Source organism: Hibiscus syriacus, unplaced genomic scaffold (genome assembly GCF_006381635.1).
Source record: "Hibiscus syriacus cultivar Baekdansim isolate YM2019G1 unplaced genomic scaffold, ASM638163v2 tig00017870_pilon, whole genome shotgun sequence".
NCBI lineage: Eukaryota > Viridiplantae > Streptophyta > Magnoliopsida > Malvales > Malvaceae > Hibiscus > Hibiscus syriacus.
Window position 1 is genome coordinate 18,508 of NW_024062418.1, and position 17,189 is coordinate 35,696.

General features: G+C 31.7%; 1 protein-coding gene across 1 annotated transcript; it reads right to left on the minus strand.

Moving 5' to 3' along the window:
* Positions 1–6,490: 6,490 nt before the first annotated feature.
* LOC120208936 lies at positions 6,491–9,105 on the minus strand. The gene is made up of 4 exons (XM_039208048.1): positions 8,995–9,105; positions 8,824–8,889; positions 6,648–6,718; positions 6,491–6,607 (listed from the first exon to the last, which is right to left on the minus strand). The coding sequence occupies exons 1-3, from the start codon at positions 9,040–9,042 to the stop codon at positions 6,671–6,673; spliced, it is 162 nt and encodes a 53-aa protein (XP_039063979.1). The 5' UTR covers positions 9,043–9,105; the 3' UTR covers positions 6,491–6,607; positions 6,648–6,670.
* Between the last annotated feature and the right edge of the window lie 8,084 nt (positions 9,106–17,189).

The following is a 17,189-nucleotide window of genomic DNA, read 5'->3' on the forward strand; positions in this document are numbered from 1 at the left end:
CTTTCATGTTACGGAGAGCTTCAACCCAGTCTTTCCTCTTGCGATGCTCTGGGATTTGGCATTTGTCGAGGAAATCCACTAGAGGTGAAAAATTTGATTGATGTCTCCGAGCCCAGCCTTTCTCGACTATCCAGGAGTGGCTCCACCACCAAACTAGTAATAGTGAAACACATCCGATGAATTGACCTCCCCCTAATCGTCTACACTGGTTCAGTGACAAGAATGTTTCTGCAAGGATGGCTGGTGCAGGATTCTTTCTAGCGACAGCTTCGACGAAATCGATTAAGGTGATGTCGAAGTGATCCTCATTCCTGGGGAAAATTACCAAACCATATACTGCAAGTGCGAAGTGATCTCTTCTTCTTTTCGACGGAGTTTGCTCGTAAATTAAACTCTTCAGCTGAGCCCAGGAGATCCCTTCATCACGAATGTACTCTTCAACCCACTCCTTGGTCTTTCCCGTCAACGTGATCATCTTGGCTATGAACCCTTTAGGTCGAATTGCCTTGGTGTAAATGGAATGTCTTCTAACATTCGGAATGTTCAGCAAAGTCGTATACTCCTCTAAGGTAGGGGTCATGTCTACTTTACCGAAAGTAAAACATCTGTAAGCTGGATTCCAACATTCGGCAAGGGCTCGAATCACCACTGAATCTATTGGTACTCTCAGCAGCTCTACGATGTCGCCGTATATCCCTCTGAACAATATCTTCTCATTATCATCCCAGGTGGACCAAATTCTTGATAACTCAGCCCAGTGTGCCTGCCTGACTCGAATAATTACCTTTTCTGGAAAAACTGAATCTTCAGTAGTGGCAAGGCTGTCTCCGAACCGTGTCTGTCCGTATTCAGACCAAGTCTGAACACTGATTGCATTCTCAATCCCATCGGAAGACATTGTTGCCTTAAGCTTTTTTATAATAACTAGGTAATCTGGGAATCAATACCGTTTATTAAATGATGTGATATGATAATGATACATGCAATCAAGAAACAAAGCAATAAGTTAGTGATATTAAAATAATTAAAAAAATCAACGAATAATTAGTAAAAATTTAAAGTATCGAATGCAAAATAATCAAAGAAAATAAAAAATCCTAACATCATGCGATCTAATTCTTCTAAGTTATCTGCATGGCTTTAACGAGGTAGGCTTACTAAATTCTTTATATGAGGTTGGGTTCTAACAAAAGGTTCCTAAGCCATCTTTACAACCTGCTAAGGTTGACCCCGATTCTGGCCCATTACAGACTTGCGAATCGGGTTCAGCTCAGGGGATCACACCACTAAAAGCGTACCTCGGAACTGATATCCGGATAGGCAACTTAGGGTGCTTTCCAGAGATACTTTGTCAGACCCACACAAGAAAGCCCAATGCTCCTCATGAGGTGTGACGTTTCTCTCTACTTAAGTATACTAGGATTGAGCTCAGGTTTAGAGCTATGATATGCAACAATTCTAAATATTTCACAGAAATGTAAGCATTAATCAGAGAGAAAATCTTTTTTTTTTTTTTTGAAATAACATAATGAATCATAAATTAAACAAGATTGAACTCATAATTTCCAAATAATAAATATAGGGTAACCAACTCGTGGCTCGACTCTCAATTTGTTTAAAAAAACAAAATTCCCCAGCGGAGTCGCCAAGCTGTCGTAACCGTTTTTCGCCCGTTGGGTGAAAGACCGATATCGACTTGGGGGGTTTCTCTTTGAAAATCGTTTCAAAAGGTGAGGAGTCGCCACCAATCATTTAAGGTGAGATTGGAACACCATAAAAACCGGGTGATTTTAATAAAATATTTTTATTTTAATAAAATACCGAGTTTTTGAGGTCTGCAAAATCCAGAAATCAGGTTCGGAAGTCGGTTACGCGTGGGGAAGGATTAGCACCCCCACAAGCGCCCAAAAATTGGTACCTAGTTGATTACCCTATATTTAAAATCGGAAATTTTGAGTTCGATCTTTATTTAATTTAAAAATCATTAAGGATGTAGAGTTTGAAAAGGGTATTCGTTTATTGAGACCGATAGCATTCGCCCCCGAGCGTAAATGCGGGAGATCAGCTATTCTGTCTAATAACCGAACATTGCCTCATTTTTAGAAAACATGATGTGGTTTAAAAAGGATGTTGACTTATTTGGGGAATTACCAGTAGTCACCCCCTGAGCACGATCGCGGAGGATATACTATTAATTCCTAAATAAGTGAACAGTGCCTTAGATTTGTAAAAACAACGCAATCAAATAAAATTTTATTTGTCCTAATTAAACTAAAAGTAAATCAAGGCCTTTTTCTAACTTAAAATGTCAAATTATGAAAATTAAGGAACATAGGGACTCAAATCTAAAATGTAAGGTCTAGTATTAATACTTAATGTTATATATTAAAATGAATTAAATATTTACGTATTACAAAATTTCTTTTGATAAATTTTAAAATGATCGAATATTATCCTTAGTCAATTTATTTGATTCGAGTTAAGTAATGCTCATGAGAATATTGTACAAATTCTTTCGAATTGAAAAGTACATGAAAATAAGTCTACATGCTCCTGATCAAATAAATTTACATTGCTTTACACGTATTAAATTGGTAAATATAATTAAAGGATATAAACACATTTTGCAAATGATTATTACCTATTATGCAATATACCTATATGGCATACATATATATATTATATTACATATGAATTCATGAGATGCAAAATACGTAAATAAAACAAGTGCCGTGGTACCCTATTTCTGTCGATTGGTATTCGCGTAACATAGAAAAGTTAACGCTTAACAAAAAAAAATCTTGGCAACATATTAATAAATAAAAAAACTAAAGAGTGGACGTTTGATGTGAATTAAAGAGAACAAATAACAAAAAAATACCATCAGATAGTAAATTATTTAATAGTTGTAGTTGTTTCATACATAAAGTAATGGTTTTCTTGGGCCCTTTGTTCATCATTTCTGGAGTATTTCAAAGAAATAGGATCCACTTTCCTTCTTTTGTCTTGGAGTAGGTGTTGAACAAACATTTAAAAAATTTCTACCGGAAAAGCAGACTAATTTAAACTAAAAATACTAACTTTAAAATAATGGCTAAATTCAAATAAAAGTAAAATTACATCTATAAAATTAAAAATAAACTAATGACCTAAATACAAAATAAACATACGTTACAGGGTCTTATGTATGATTTATCCTATTTAAATTAAACTAAAACAATATGTAAAATAACATAAATAGTGCCTGCACATTTGAAAATAATCAGAAAATTAAAATAAATAAAGGACTTCTTTAAAAGAATGTAACTAAATTTTGAGAACCTAAGAATAATTTACCCTAATAAGTACGGTGACTAAAAGTTAATTTACCCAAAACTTTTAATATAAAACCTAATTTATGCCTAAACCTAAGCTAACTTACACACAGGAAATGCCTCGCTCCTCTTCACTTTCATTTTCATCCTAAACAGAGAGTTGAAACTCTCTTCTCCTGCCACCATGTTCAACGGACATGGTAATGACCCAAAACCTCTACCAAAGCAAAGCGACCACCACAACCCTCTATGGACAAGGTTCCGTTTCTAACAGACTCTTAAACGTTTTTTAGATAACTCTTTCTAAAGATATTCTACTAAATTGACCCCAAAGATAAACCACTCTTTTCTCATTTTTTAGTTTTTATTTTATTTTATTTTATAATTTGTTTTTTACTCTAGTGATTGTTGATATTTATGGTGATGATTTTTTACTTGAATGCTTTCGTTATTTTTCTTTGCTGTTTGTTCTTGATGAAGGAAATAAGGAACGATTCTCTCGTTCTAAACCCAAACCGGCCTCTAGTGACACATGCGAGCCCTGGAACTGTAAGTAAAGTTTCTCGACAAAATCTCCACAAATATCAGTGACTTAGACTCCAACAACGACGAGACAAACAAAAGAAAAAAAAGGTAATAAAAAAACTCTTTTTTCATATTTTCTACTTGCTTAGAAAGAAAAACATTCAAAAATAATACTGAAAATTGAAATAAAGATGGGAAATACCAAAAAGGTTCTTTGCTTTCTATTGATTCCTTGGTTTTTGAAATACAATCTTCAGTGAGACTGCCGTCACGATGACTATTTTTCTGTTTTTTTGAAGAATTGAGTCCCCTGTTACAAAGAATAATTTTCCCTCTCCATTTGCTTTCCCTCGTTCAAATTACCCCTGTTCGAATCCTCTGTTGAAAAACCAAACCCTCTGTTGTTGATTCTCTCTTTTTCTTCCTCCTGGCGCCTCTTCTGTCTTCACCGGATATATAATTGTACGCATGTGGGAGCAGGTTGGATCCAAGATTTTTCCTGATTTTTGGGTATTATTCTAATATTTAGTGGATTTTAGTGGAGTTAATTTGGTCTGGTTTTTTTATGTTTTGGGTGGTATTTGCCGTAAGGAATGATGATGGTTACTTTGGTGATCTACAATGTGCTCAGCGTCGTGCTTGGCAGTGGCTTCGGGTATGAACCTATCACCGGGTCGGGTTACTGGGCCAGTTCGGGTCTTCTTGTATTGCTGTTAGGTCGGGTCTAATCCAGCTTACTATGGGTCGGTTCTTGGAGTCTCGGGGCTGGAACTTGGGTTGAAACCTTGTAGTGGACTGTTGTGTTTTATTTTGTAATTTGGGCTGCACATTAAGCCTGCCAAATATGTAAAATAATATTAATAATAATAATAATACATATAATAATAATAAGAACGAGATGAAAAATCGGGTGTCGACAAGTCAGTCAATAGATCACATACTATTGATTAATTCAAAAGAATATATTATACAAGTATTATGTGTAGTGTTTTTATTTTATTTAATAAACTTTCTGAAACAGATGTCAGGGTGGCCGAGTAAAAATTTTAACCGTGTCATCTTTATCATCCTCTTCTAGATATTTTTAACCATGTAAAATTAGTGTCCTTTTAGGGTTTAGAATCACTGTGTTCATATAAGTTCTTTGTCCCTCCTGAACTCTCTACTGAACAAGTTAAGCTTGAAAAATATTGATTTGAACACGATGATTGAAGAAGTTAAGTCATTTAAATTGTTCGCAATGTATATTGGTTAACGAAGAGTAGGGCTCGAAAGTTTGATGTATACAACCAATAGACAAAAAAGAATGAAGACATGCAGGGATCGACCTGGGGTAAGTAGAGGTAATCGTCATCTAAAAATTTAAAATTATTATATATTTTAAAAAAAAAATTTATGTATTTTTTTATGGAAAATATGTTTCCGCCCTCTCTGGAATTTTATAAGTTCAGATTCACCCCCTAAAATTTTAAAAGTTCAAGTTTCCCCCTTAAAATTTTAAAAATTTAAGTTTGTTCTCCCAACATAAAATCTTGTGTCTATCCCTAAAGACATGTACCGTTGTATTCATCGTTTAACTTTCGTTATCTTTTAATATCTTACCCTGTTCACTTGGAGATCAAGCATTATTTGTCACATGTGATAACTACTTGAAACCTTACGCGAGTTGTAAGTTTGATGTTACGGTGATCGGAAACGGAGGACGAACTATGTATTCCGACGAGTGAAAGTTTATAGAACGTTGTTTCAAATGATATTGCATGTTAGGTCCTCATTTTAATATCAAATTGATATAATGTATAAGTTTTATGATCAAATTGTATTTTGTTTCAGAATCAAAATGAGGACCAAATTGATAATATTGTTTCAAATTAAGACCAAATTGATATAACTTATAAATTTTAAGGACTAAAACGTTATTATACCATGCTATACCACTATTCATGTGATTAAAATGTTGGGTTTTGAAATTTGATGATCAAAAGTGAACACTCATAAAGTAAAAGTGATCATTTTGGTAGTTTACCAAAAGTAAAAATAAAGAAAATGATTTTTTTTATTATCCTTTCGGTTCTAGGGATTTGCCCTGACTAATTCGGACTGACCTGCATTGCACATCTGATTTTAGTGGATAAGTCTCTCAACGGAAATTTTCTACATACACAATGACTCAAACGTAAGACCTTACTTAAACTATATCAAAATGTTTACATTTGAACCAACCCAATTGGTAGAAAATGGAACTTCTAATACATCTGCACTCATAAAATGTAGAATAAATGACGCATTTAATACCTAAATTATTAATTTTAATCTATTTAATACTTAAACTTTTATTTTTTTCAAAATCTTACATAATGTTTAATTTTTATTTCATTTAGTATATTTTGTTAAAAACATAATGCGTTTATCACCTAAACTATCAATATTGATTTGTTTTAGTACATAAACTTCGAACATGATATTAAAATAAAACAAAAACTAAACTTTAGGTATGATTTTAAAAAAATGAAATTTAGGTATTAAAATGAATCAAAACTAATAGTTTAAGTACTAAACTCATAATTTATTCTAAAATGTAACGCCGGCATTATAGAGCCAATATGGAATGCACAATTTTGTAGATTTTATTACTTACAAGTTACAAATAGCCAAGTCGATAACTATCCCAAAAAAAAATGCCGGTTCGATACGGTCCATTAAAAGCTGCAGACCGGAATGAGACATTGTGGCAATCCCGTAGCTACCGCATTATTCCTAAAAAGAGAAAGGGGGGGGGGGGACCCTCAAATCACGTATGCGATCGACTATGAACAAAACTCGACCCTGCTTCAATGGTGTGCCTTTGCTTCAGCTTTCCTTTGAGACTTCGCCTTCATCTGAGGATAAAAGTATAGTGACGTGTGAGGCATTTGTTTCTGATGTTTCTCTTGACTCGTCTCCAAATGCTATTGCATTAGTCAGGGATGATTATAAGATAGTATCCGTCTGAAAGACTCTCAGTTATTCGATAATGAACGCTCTCACACCGCTACAAATGACGTGCTCGAACCTGAGACCTCTAGGGATAACGATGATCTCTTTAACCCATGAGGTCGTTTGGTTTATGTTCATAGAAATGCATAAATGCATTAGATGCAGAGACATACACATGTTTTTATGCTGGGGCGAACTTCTAAAACTTTAAGAAAGGACGGGTTTATAAAATTCCAGGGATGAACACATATTTTCAATGGAAATACGTAGAAAAAATCTTTTTTTTATATAATTTTAAATTTTCAAGGAATCAACTGCCCTACCTGCCTCCTCGTTCCATCCATGATTGGATGCTAACAGTTTACCGCATCATGACTATGGACATTCCTGAGTTTAAACTTTCAAAGCACACATATCCACAATGTCTCGAAATCAATTATTTATGCCAATCAAGACATACTTGCAGATGTGCAGATAGATCACAGTACAAGAAGCTTTACCAGTATACTATCAAAACAGGATATTCCAGCAGGGTTTATCAACAAAAGAACTGATATCCATACACTCATTCTTAAATCTCGGTTTGAGCGTCAGATGCAAATACATGTCCAATACTAGTATGCTAAGTTTGTCCAAGTTTCTTTCATGTATTTGAAGGATCCTTAGAGGATTATATTTCCAAAACCATGTTAGAGTACCATAGCATGAGATTATCATAATAATAGTAGCAATTAAAATTAGGGTAAATTACACATTTAATACCTAAATTTTAATTTTTTTCAAAATCATACCTAAAATTTAGTTTTTGTTTCATTTTAGTACCCGCCGTTAAAAACTTTAGTTATTGTTCAATTTAGTAACCCGTTTAAAATCTAAAGCTGTTAAGTTTTGAAAAATTGAAAGTTTATGTACTAAAATGATCCAAAACTAATATTTTAGTCACTAAACGCATTAAGTTTTTAACGGTATGTACTAAAATGAAATGAAAACTAAACGTTAGATATGATTTAAAAAAAAATAAAAGTTCAGGTACTAAAACGACCAAAACTGATAGTTTAGGTACTAAATGCATAGTTTACCCTTAAAACTAAAGCAGATAAAACTATGGGTAAACTATGCTGATAGTCCCTTTTGTTATCGGTCTAACCGACTTTGGTCACTGAAAAAAATAAGAGGAAATGATACATTACGCTATCAGTCCGTCCGGATTAAGTCTCTATGCTATTAATTTTGTTTAACCCTTTTTTATTTTAAGTTCCTTTTGTTGAAGTCGCTAAAATGGCTGAAGGACTAAAATCGAGCAGACCGATAATGTTAGGGACTAAAATAGGACGGACTAATAACGTTAGAGACTTGAATCGGACGGATCGATGGCGTTAATGACCATTTCTCCTTAATTTTTTTCCGGTGACCAGAGTCGGTCAGACTGAAAACATAGGGGACTATCGGCATAGTTTACCCTAAAATTATCGGTATCTAGAGACGGAAGTGATTCAATCTGCAATTTTTACAAAATCTAAATCCCTTTCTTATTCACATTATTTGAGTATTACTGTCTAAATTCAAACCTGAATTAATTAAATCATTCGTTGGATATCCAAATCCACTAAAAATCCATATATAGTAAGTCCAAAGATCATTTTTTTCCAATGAAAATTTAAAAAAGTAAAGCAGATTCGGTTAAAGATATATGAATTTGAATTATTATCGGCGGAAAGCAAAACGGATTCAACTCCGCATCAGCTCTGAATCGAATAGTAATTAAAATATTTGAATTCGGATATTATCTGAATCCGTAAAAAGGAAGTCCGATATCTACAGATCTATAAATCTATTGTCATCTCTAGCATCCATTTCACACCGAATGAAGAATCCTATGAAAATTACCAGTTTCCACGAGATATACATCCGATTGCAAAAATATAACATGAAATCCATAAGCATACTAAAGTATCAACAAACAGAAGCAAGGAAAAAAACAGGAATAAATGGCACTAAACGGATGTACCTTGAGGTATTTGAGCTTAAAGCTCCCATAAACAAGTCCAAAAGAGAAAGCGGATGCACGAGCTACCTATTACATACGGAAAGAAAACCTCATCAACTAAAAAAAACAAATCAAATCCGATCTAAATTATTCATCGGCGAAGAGTAAAAGAAAAGAGGCGAAATAAGTTACGAGAGCGAGAGTGCTGGTGCCGGAGTAAGGTCCAGGAGGCGGCGCCATAGCTTTGCATTTGCTTTTTGTGTGATCGAAAAACGAGCGATTGGAGATTTCAGAACAAATATAATCTGCGGTGGCGAAACTGAACACAAGCTCTTTGCCTGGTTTTTATGCTAGTTTGTTGAGCTTTACCTATAAAACGACGACGTTTAGATTGAAAAGTGAATATCACTTACCATAAAAACAAGGCTCAAGTAAAAATAACTAACTACATGCTCATTTTTTATTTTAGATACTTATACTATTTTTTTGATTAAACTATGTATTTAAATTATTATATTTAATTATCTTAAGTCTTAATATTTTTTAGTTAAAAAAGTACTTTTTGATCTATAAGATGTTGACACATCATATAAAATTAGATATTTATTTTTTTCAAAAATATATTTTAAGGGCTTAAAGTAAAAAATATATATAATTTAAGGATTTATTTTGATAAAAAAAAATAGTTAAAGTACTTAAAAGTGTTACATATAATAATTGAAGTATCTAATTTGACCAAAAAATAATTTAGGTACTTAAAGCAAAAAAGAACAAAACAGTTTAAATATTTTTTAATTTAAGCTTAATAACAATATTAAAGTAAATAGAAAATTATAATTAGATCTCTTGAAGTAGAGTTGGCCTTGGATTTGCATGATTCTAAGCACTCGGCTCAAGGTAAAATTAGCCCAATAAGCTAAGCGAGTAATAAAATTAGTCTATTAGGCTAACTTAAATTTTAATTTACGTCCTTACGACAAGTTTGTCCAAATAATATTTTTTATTTAATCTTATAATATCGACGTGATAAGTTTTAAAAAAATATACATTTTTCATTTGATCAAAACTCGATCCGTCATTTGAGATAAAATTTATGTCCGACCCGATCCGAAATAATATATTTATAAAAATATTATTTTTATTCTATGAAAAATAAGAATTTAATTGAAAAAAATAATACATAGAGGAATCTTATTACAATTATCTCTAAATATATAAAATAAGATTATATTTTTCGAATCGAATAAGATATTATTTACTCTAAACTCGGACCAAACTGAAACATAATCTCTAAAAATTTTGACCCGAGTCAAATTTTTACCTAAAAAATCCGTCGAGTTCAAATCCGTATTCATCCCTAAAATGGAGTGGTGGAGGTAAATTGTTGTGGGGCTTTTGGTTAGAAGCCACACATGGGATTGTCTTTCAACAAAACCTTTATGTTGGGTTGAATTCACAGGAAGTTGAATCATTTTGGATTAGTCAATTAAGATTTTAAGACTTTTAAATTGTTTCTAATATTTTTGAATTATATCAACAGAGCGATTTCAGTGATTAAAAGACTTGTTGTTATCTTTTGAATTATCAGATTTGAGCGTTAATTCTTAAATATTTGAAAGCTTTTCAGACATATACTACTTTATAATCACACAGATTAATAAAAAAAAGTAGGTTTAATACAAAAATAAGTGCTCAAACTATACCCAAAATCTTGAATAGGTGCCTAAACTATTTTTTGACCCAGGTGTCTAACGTTACAAATGTTACCTATTTAGGTGTCTACACCGTGAACGGTGTTAATTTTCCCAGTTAAGTGACACGTGTCACAATTTGGTGGATTTAAAATTTATTTTTTAAAATATTATTATATTTATAAAAAATCATAATCTCTATTAAATTATAAAAAACCATAAAATACCTAAAATCCCCAAATCCTATCCTTAACCCGTTGTCGTCGCCGATATAGTCCATACCATCCTCCTAGTCATATGTTGTCATAGTTGCCGTTGTTCATCAAGATCGCATGGAATCGCGATTTTCATCCTATGGTTCGAGAGGTATAAAATGTCAATTTGTCGTTGATTGACCATCGATTGGTCACGATTTCATGAGGATTGAAATGAATATTTTCAAAGTTTTTGGGTTATTTCAAGGTGTTTATGTTTTTCTTTAAAAATATATATAATTTTTTTTAATTTTAAATAAAAATTTTAAAATCAAATATTGTGACACGTGCCACTTAATAGGAGAATTAACGTCATCGACGGTAAAGGGCGACGGTTGGCGTGAGTTTAAGGGTTGAAATGAACGTTTTCAAAGTTTTTGGGGTTATTTAAAGATTTTATTTTTTCATTAAAAATATTTATAATTTTTTAATTTTAAATAAAATGTTTAAAATCACATATTGTGACCTGTGTCATTTAACGGGAGAATTAACGTCGTTGACGGCCCGAGTACCTAAATGGGTAATATTTGTAACGTTAGACATCTGGATGGATCAAAAAATAGTTTAGACACATATTCAAGATTTTAAGTACAGTTTGGATACTTATTTCGGTATTAAACCTAAAATGTAAGTCCTAATATAAACAATAACATGAGGGGCCACACCAAAAGGCATGCGCATGCCCATGTGAGGTATTTGTCCTTGATGGCTGAAGCCTCCATAAATCCAACTTTATTTACTCCATTGCATTTCCCCACTCCCCCCTTTCAAAGAATTACAATCATTTTCTTCCAACAAAAATCAGAGGATGAGCGGAAACAACAGCCAAGTCGACAGCAGCATTGGCAGCAGAGACGACGGAAGCTCTAACGATCCCGAAAGCAACAACCACACGCCGCAGCAGACGAGTAACAACCGAAAGCCGACCGCAAACCAACCGATGAAGCAACCTACACGGGGAGGTGTGAAGAAGAGGATCTTTGGAGAATTTTCGGGAAAAAACTAGATATTAGGGTTTGATTATGTGTGTACTAAGTGGACTTTTAGTTATGAAGTTGAGCGGCTAGAGAATCATAAAATAAGGGTTTGTTTGTGTTCGTGTGTCTTCTATATCATATTTATCTTGATTAAGCTGAAGTGATTATAAAGCAGTGTCTGTTCTAAATACTTTCAATCATTTGATAATGAAAGCTTAATCACATTACTGCAACCACTGGTGCTCGAACCTGTGACATCTAGAAACAACAATAGTTCTTTTAACTACTGAGGTAAATTAATTCGTGCTTCCATATGATATTTAGGTTTCGAGAATATGAACCACGGATGCTTCAAAAAAAAGGGTTTCTTCAACTCAAAAGAAGGGGTTAATTTATGTAATTAACGTAGGATAATGTGAATGTATTGTTTATAATGTGATCCATGTTCGTTAAACCTATAGTTTTGTGCATCAAATCTTTATAACATGTTTTTTTGTATTATTAAACCTAGAGTTTTCGCATATGGTTGAAACCTATGTACTATGACTAGGGGTGTTTATTGAATGAGTCGATCGCGAGTTGGGCAGTGCTCGACTCATGTTCGTTAAAAAATTTTGTTGTTCGACTCGACTCTTTGTTCGTTAAGCTCGTTAAAATTTTGTTCGACTCATGCTCGTTAAGAAAACTTGATTCTCGACTAGTTGCTCGTTAAGCTCGTTGCTCATTAAGCTCGTTACTCGTTAAGCTCGATGCTCATTGCTCGCCTAGTTGTTCGTTAAGCTCACTGATATTTTTACCTTATTTTCTTAATCATAGGTAAAATTTAGTAATACTATATATAACTTAATATAAACATAAATTAATAAATTTTACCAAAAAATATCAAAAAGTATATGAAGTAATTTTAAAGTTTAAACTCCAAAATAACAATTCACAAATATATTAAAATAATAAATAAGGTTTGGTTTTTGAGCGTATGTATTAAATAATTTTTTAAGATAACTACTAAAAAATTATATAAAAAAATAATGAGCTTCTCGCGAACTTATTGAGTCGAGTAAAACTTTGCTCGACTCAACTCGTTAAGGTCTCGAGTCGAGCTCGAGTTCGAGTTAAGCACCCCTACTAATGACATACAAGACACTTATGAATACGTATACGTTCAGTATTTAAGTTTCACATTCACTTTACGATATAAATGATATTTCACTAATTTCTTCATAAACAATTTTAAAAACGATATGAACTTATTAAATGATTATGAAAACATCGACCATTAAGAGCACATTATTGTTATCTTGTTGAAATTTCCCTCCATAAAGGCTGGGTATGTACTTTCCAGATAAGGTTATCTTTTTTTCATGCTTCTGGTTAAAAGCAGGACCAAGGACAAGTAGGAGAACGGTTGCTATCATGGTTTATGAATTATAAAGCTTAAATGTTTTATTAATCTAATATATTAAGCATAAATTGTTGGTTTAACCCCCTATGTTTTAATTTAAATATTTAGGTTTTGGACGTTTTAATTTTAAAATTTTGATCAACTTGAACATATGTAATTAAAAATTGTTAGGCATCTAATTGTACCAAAAAAAAAATTGGATACCTAATTACACCTAAAAAGAAGTTAAATATCTAGTTGCACCTTTTAAAAAAAATCAGGATGATCACTTAAATTTATATTTTGTCTACTTTTAGTCATCGATTTTAAAATATTTTGGTATAATCATATATTTGGTCCTTGTTATTTATATATTTTCTCTCAATGTAGTCATACTTTTAATAAATTAAAATAAATTTAATCATCCGATCGAATGATGGCACATGTCATTGGTATTACGTGTCGTGTCATATATCACCATTCGGTTGGAAGACTAACTTTATTTTAATTTAACAAAGCAAAACAAATTGATGAAAAATAAATATATTAAATTAAAATAAATTAAAATAAAGTTTGTCCTCCAACAGAATGGTGACAAGTGGCATGACGTATGTCACCATTGACACATGACATGACATCATTTGATTATAGGATTAAATTTATTTTAATTTATTAAAAGTATGACTAAACTGAGAGAATATGTAAATAATAGGGACTAAATATATGATTATACCAAAATATCACTCCACTTAATCTATTACTGTTAACAACAGTTAACCCGTGGTAGTGACCACATCTTAAATAAATAAAAAAAACAAAAGTGACAATATCTTATAATTTAAAATCAATGACTAAAAATGGACAAAACACAAACATAAGTGTGTATTAGCTCATTTTTGTTCGAGGTCCACTTTCCTTTATATATATATATATACACGTACTTCTTATTATTTATTAGTGTTATATCACTTCACTTCTATTATTCCCACTATTACTTATTTATATTATATATTATTAGTATCATTTAATTATTTTTATTGATTTTAATATTGATAATTTTTTTATTTTTTTATTTTTATTTTTATATTTATTAATACTAAATAAAGCTTTCATTAGTTGTTATATATGTATGTATGCCTATAGTTACGTTAAATATTAATTATACATATACATTAGGGTTTATTTTTATATTAAAAGTTATGAAATGAACACTCAACTATTCATATGTTTCAAATTTGTCATTTTTTGTTAAAAAATTGATAACCGTCGAACTAGACGTTAACCTATTGATCGATATATGCTAAAATTTGATTTCAGTCTCAAACAACTATAAAATTCAAACAATTCTATGTTTAAAAATTACATATCTCAATCAACAACTTAACGTCCAACACATAATATCATTAAATTTTTAACATAAAAATGATGAATTTTGAATATATGATAATTAGATGATCGTTTTAAAAATTTTAATAGTCGAAAGACTCAACAAAATAAAGTTTTATAATTAAGGGATCATTTTATAATTTTTAACAATTGGAATACTCGAAAAAGCATCAATATATAATTGGAGACTATTATTTATCCTCGTTATAAGAACCAGATTCTTCAGTGACTAAACGGCGCCGTTTTAAATTTCTTTGGGACAAATGTACAAAACCTGTAGTTGAGAGGTGGTTGCCGTATTTTTTATATTACTTTAAACAAGTCATTGACCAATGATTCACCGTTAAATCTCCGTTCGGATGAGCTCAATGTAAATTTTATCCGTTGGATTGAAGCCGCCAGCTCTTGTTTTTGTTGACAAAAGTGCCCAAATAAGGATGTGGGAATGTTTAATTCCCACACTAATGTACTCATCCGATTAATTCTTGATCTAGGGTATTTTCTACAGGGTTTTGGAATCTTTCGGCGTCTCTTGGGGTGTTGATTGTTTTTTGGGATTTCTAGGCGTCTTTAATTAAAATTCAGGAAAAAAATTGGCATTTTTACACAAATATCACCTTAACAGAAATTAATTACTTGTTAGGTACTGTTTAAAAATATTTTACGGATCTAGCAAATTTTTAAATAATTTCTATAATTTTTTTCCTGCATTAAATTACACAATGCAATTATGTCTACTAATTACCACTTGACACTTTCTGATGCGTTTTTGACCCTTTTAAAATCCTATACGTATAATATATTATAGTAAAACTTTGAGGGTAAATAATCTAAAATATAAATAATTTTATAAAATATTACGGATCATCATCATCATTTTGAAAATAATTTTGCAGAAAGACGCGGTACATGCACCGCATAGGATTTTGAAAAATATTTATAAAAGTTTTATAACTAATATTTATTTTTCAAAATCCTATGCGGTGAATGTGTCGCGCCTTTCTGCAAAATTATTTTTCAAAATCCTAGAATATACTATACGTATAGGATTTTGAAAGTGTCAAAAACGCATCATAAAGTGTCAAATGGTAATTGGTAGACATAATTGTATTGTGTAATTTAATACAGGAATAATTTTATAGAAAATATTTAAAAATTTGCTAGATCCGTAAAATATTCTTAAACAGTGCCTAACAAGTAATTAATTTCTGTTAAGGTGATATTTGTGTAAAACGCTAACTTTTTTTCTTCTTATAACGACGTCGGGATTTCAACAATGGAATTCACCCTAAAGACGCCCGAGAAATCTGATCCAACTCAGAAGACGCCGAGAGATCCCAAAACCTTGTAGAAAACAACCTATATCAAGAATTAATCAGATGAGTGCATTAGTTTGAGAATTAAACATTCTCACATCCTTATTTGGGAACTTTTTCCTGTTTTTGTTTACTATAATTTCCCAATCCGATTAATTACTTTAAACCAGTGTTCATTTCCTTTTTTGACCATCGTATGCTTGTTCAAAATCTTACAGTGCAGGTTGTTTCGAGAATTAGGCCAGGAAGATAGACGCATATCTTTGTTGTTCTAGCATGATAGTCTTTTACCCATATCTATTTTCTCGAGGATGCTTAAATGCGTGTTGAAGCACCAAAGCTCTGTTTTTCTCTTTGAGGCCCGAACTGGATGGGGACTGTTGTGGTGGGACTCGTAGCATTCGCTGACGAATCCGACGCGAACCTCGGACGAGTCTTCGTGACTATTACAAGTTACAAAACTGTAACATAACGTCTTATAGTTATAAGATCATTTTGTAATTTTTGATAGTTGGAGAATTCAATAAAGTATCACTTTATAGCTGAGAGATTATTTGTATATTGTATCCAATATAATTATTTAATGAATTTTTAGACATTTTAAATCTAATATTAATCTTCATAAAGGGGAGAAGAAGGGAAGACCACAAGGGAAGAAGGAAAGTGCTTATAGCGAGTTTAAGACTTATGACATAAGCGAATATGAGAGAACAAATATGAATATATTTGGATGAATTCATTACTTAAAAAAATAAGAAAATAAAGATAAATAGTTTGATGAAACGACTAAATATGATGATTTTTTTATGTAAAATATGATGAATTTCAAGCCTTTCTTAAATTATTTAAGTGAATTAAAATAACAACCCCAAAGACATGACTAATAACAACACATAACTGTCCACTTGAAGATCCAACATATAATGTCATGAATCTTAATTCGGAATGTGTTTTCAATTCTTTTATCACCTAAACTTGCGGCGATACATTAGTCGCACCGATATATTAAATCCCCCGTTAAGGGTCACATCTTGGGATATATATGGGTCGATAAATCATGTCCGAATTTAATTCGAGTATTATACTCTTTATTGATTATTTGATCTAATAAGAGTTCAGAGAAATTCTACTTGATTGTAAATTCGACTCGATTTTTATATAAAATTATGTATCTGATGACTCGATATGATAATATAATTTATATTTTTTATTAGATAAATTAGAGATATAATTAAAATATATATATGTAGAGATATATTATTGCAATTATACCTAAATATATTAAAGATAGTAACACAATTATCTTGGATCAAAAGATTTTTTACTAGGGAGGGCATGGGTCGGGTCGGATTTTTGGTCCACCCGACCCGACCCGAAAATTA

What these genes read in the sequence shown, in the direction of transcription:
- LOC120208936 (XM_039208048.1), bottom strand. Translation starts at nt 9,042, where the DNA reads ATGGCGCCGCCTCCTGGACCTTACTCCGGCACCAGCACTCTCGCTCTC. An exon ending in GCACCAGCACTCTCGCTCTC is followed by an intron (nt 8,890 to 8,994) that starts GTAACTTATTTC and finishes CGTATGTAATAG; the next exon opens with GTAGCTCGTGCATCCGCTTT. An exon ending in TTAAGCTCAAATACCTCAAG is followed by an intron (nt 6,719 to 8,823) that starts GTACATCCGTTT and finishes TTTTATCCTCAG; the next exon opens with ATGAAGGCGAAGTCTCAAAG.